We start from the raw sequence: 2,034 nt of genomic DNA, 5'->3' as shown, positions 1-2,034 counted from the left end.
CAGTATCAATTGATCCGCATGAACTGATCAGTAGATTATTGGAGGGAACGCAAAAGAAAAAAATCCTCATGTCCCCTGGAGGCCTCCGTAGGATCAGAACCAGAACCGAGCCAAATAAAATAAAGATCTACGTTCATCAGGCAGCTGGAAAGAAATGTGAACAGGTTTCACATTTACCCCATCAAGAGACTGAGGAAGAGGAGAAGTTACAGGGGTCAGAGGTCATATTCTCTACAGAGCTGTGGGGTAAAAGTGGAACCTCTGCGGTCCACAGGAGCTTCCGGCCCATTTCTACCAACATTATGACCATAATAACCAGTCAAGCTCCCAGCTGGTCTCTTTACTGGCTTTGCCGGACAGGACAGCTGGAACAGCCCCCGCCCCTTGTTTGTTTACATTCCCATACATCGTCACTTCCGGTCGGCTTCAGCCGCAGCTTTGATCTTGCCGTCCACTGAGGAGCAGCCGCCTGCCTACCTGCTGCCTGTCTGCCCCCTCCAGCTGGATCGCCTGCTTGGCCATCTTCATGGCGCTCTGCAGCGGCGTCCCTCCGCCATCCGCCATACTCTTCCTCTTCCTCCTCTTCTTCAGCTTCACGGGCTGCGCACTAAGGTTCACGGCGCCCTCCGGTGGTGATGCAGGTTGTTTCAGGTCAATTATTAATATCTGTCTTATTCTGTCAGATGTGTTAATCTGAGGTTGCGGTTTCATTTTCAGTTGTCAAATGATCAATGTCGCATTGATGCTGTGTGAAGAACCGGGTAAAAAAAGTTTGAATCATTAAAGGTAATAATTTTCTTTCTACATATTCAGATGTTGGCGGGTATGGAGGACCAAAACCAACATAATAAGAAGTAAAAGCATAAATATACATTTAGTTTTTCCTTTTCTTTACACGAGTTTCCCTCAAGTAACATATTTTCTTTTTCATTTCCCCTAAAGATGCGTTTTTGTCAAGAAAAGCAAATATTTAGTTTTGTCTCTTCCTCATACAATCCCTCGTTCTTTTGTCATCGTTATGCTAATGAGGAGCCGCCTCCTACGTCCTGCTCCTCTGCTATTGGCCAATGGGTTTGGAACCAGCGTCACTGCGTCAGACGTTGTTTAGCTCCAGCCGCTCGCTGCCATCTTTACAGGCCACAGACCACAACTAACTTCATCCCGGTGGTTTTATTGTTACTGACTGCAGTGAAGTTAGTTTAGATTTGGATGTTGGATTTTCCAGTAACTGATCTGAAGCGGCGCTTATCTCAAGGTTGATCCGATTTATGAACGATGATTTCGGCCAGCCGATCTCCAGCTCCCTCCTCAGCGCTTCACTTAGGGGCTGTCAGCAAATCTGAACCAAACACTCCTGTCACACAAATGTTAGCAAATGTCTTGTGACCAACATGAGACACAAAGCCCTCTATTAAAATGTCCAGTCATATTCAATGTTTTAAATAGCTTTAATGTTAAATATGTTTTCTTCAATAGCTTCCATATTGTGGGCCACATCGACTAGAAGTAATTGTTGTACTAAACTGCATATATGAGGGTTAGGGCGCAGGAACAAGTCTGTCATTGGGGGGGACGCATATCGGAAACCTGACAGATCCGTAAATACCTTGAGCAGAAATGTCATAAACTATTAAACCATCAACACGTCAGTAATGCGTTTCTCTAATCTGACCCTTGTTTCAGTAACAAAGATTCTAACATGTTATTATTTACAGTCCAATAATCAGATTAAAGTTATGCATAGTATAATGACCCTCATTCTAGGATGAACACTCATTTTAGCATTTGCCTCACAACTAGCAAGATAAATACTCTGGTAGCACAGACAAGCCAACAGATTCTGAAATATCTTATTGGTCAAAATGCACTGATATAGATTGACTGGTAACTGAACTGGTTCTGCCTCTTTCTAAACCAAAGTAGAAAACAGCTCATAAAATAGGACTCAGCAGCTTTAAACTCAATACATCAGTTTGACCAACAAAAATAAAATCTAAAAAACAAGTTTAGTTCTTCTTGACCATCTCTACATCA

The 2,034-nt window shown here is 43.1% G+C and overlaps 1 protein-coding gene across 1 annotated transcript in view; it reads right to left on the bottom strand.

Annotated features, from left to right (window-relative positions):
• vps9d1 (VPS9 domain containing 1) overlaps window positions 1–777 on the bottom strand; it is a 29,817-nt gene extending 29,040 nt beyond the window's left edge. Inside the window, exon 1 of the mRNA XM_017305455.1 lies at window positions 478–777. Coding sequence (XP_017160944.1) covers window positions 478–711 — 234 coding nt within the window. The 5' untranslated portion in view covers window positions 712–777. The remainder of the gene's footprint in view (window positions 1–477) is intronic.
• Window positions 778–2,034: the final 1,257 nt, after the last annotated feature.

This window comes from Poecilia reticulata, linkage group LG6, assembly GCF_000633615.1.
Source record: "Poecilia reticulata strain Guanapo linkage group LG6, Guppy_female_1.0+MT, whole genome shotgun sequence".
NCBI lineage: Eukaryota > Metazoa > Chordata > Actinopteri > Cyprinodontiformes > Poeciliidae > Poecilia > Poecilia reticulata.
The sequence above is the reverse complement of the archived record's forward strand: the minus strand, read 5'-3'. Positions and strand labels throughout refer to the sequence as shown.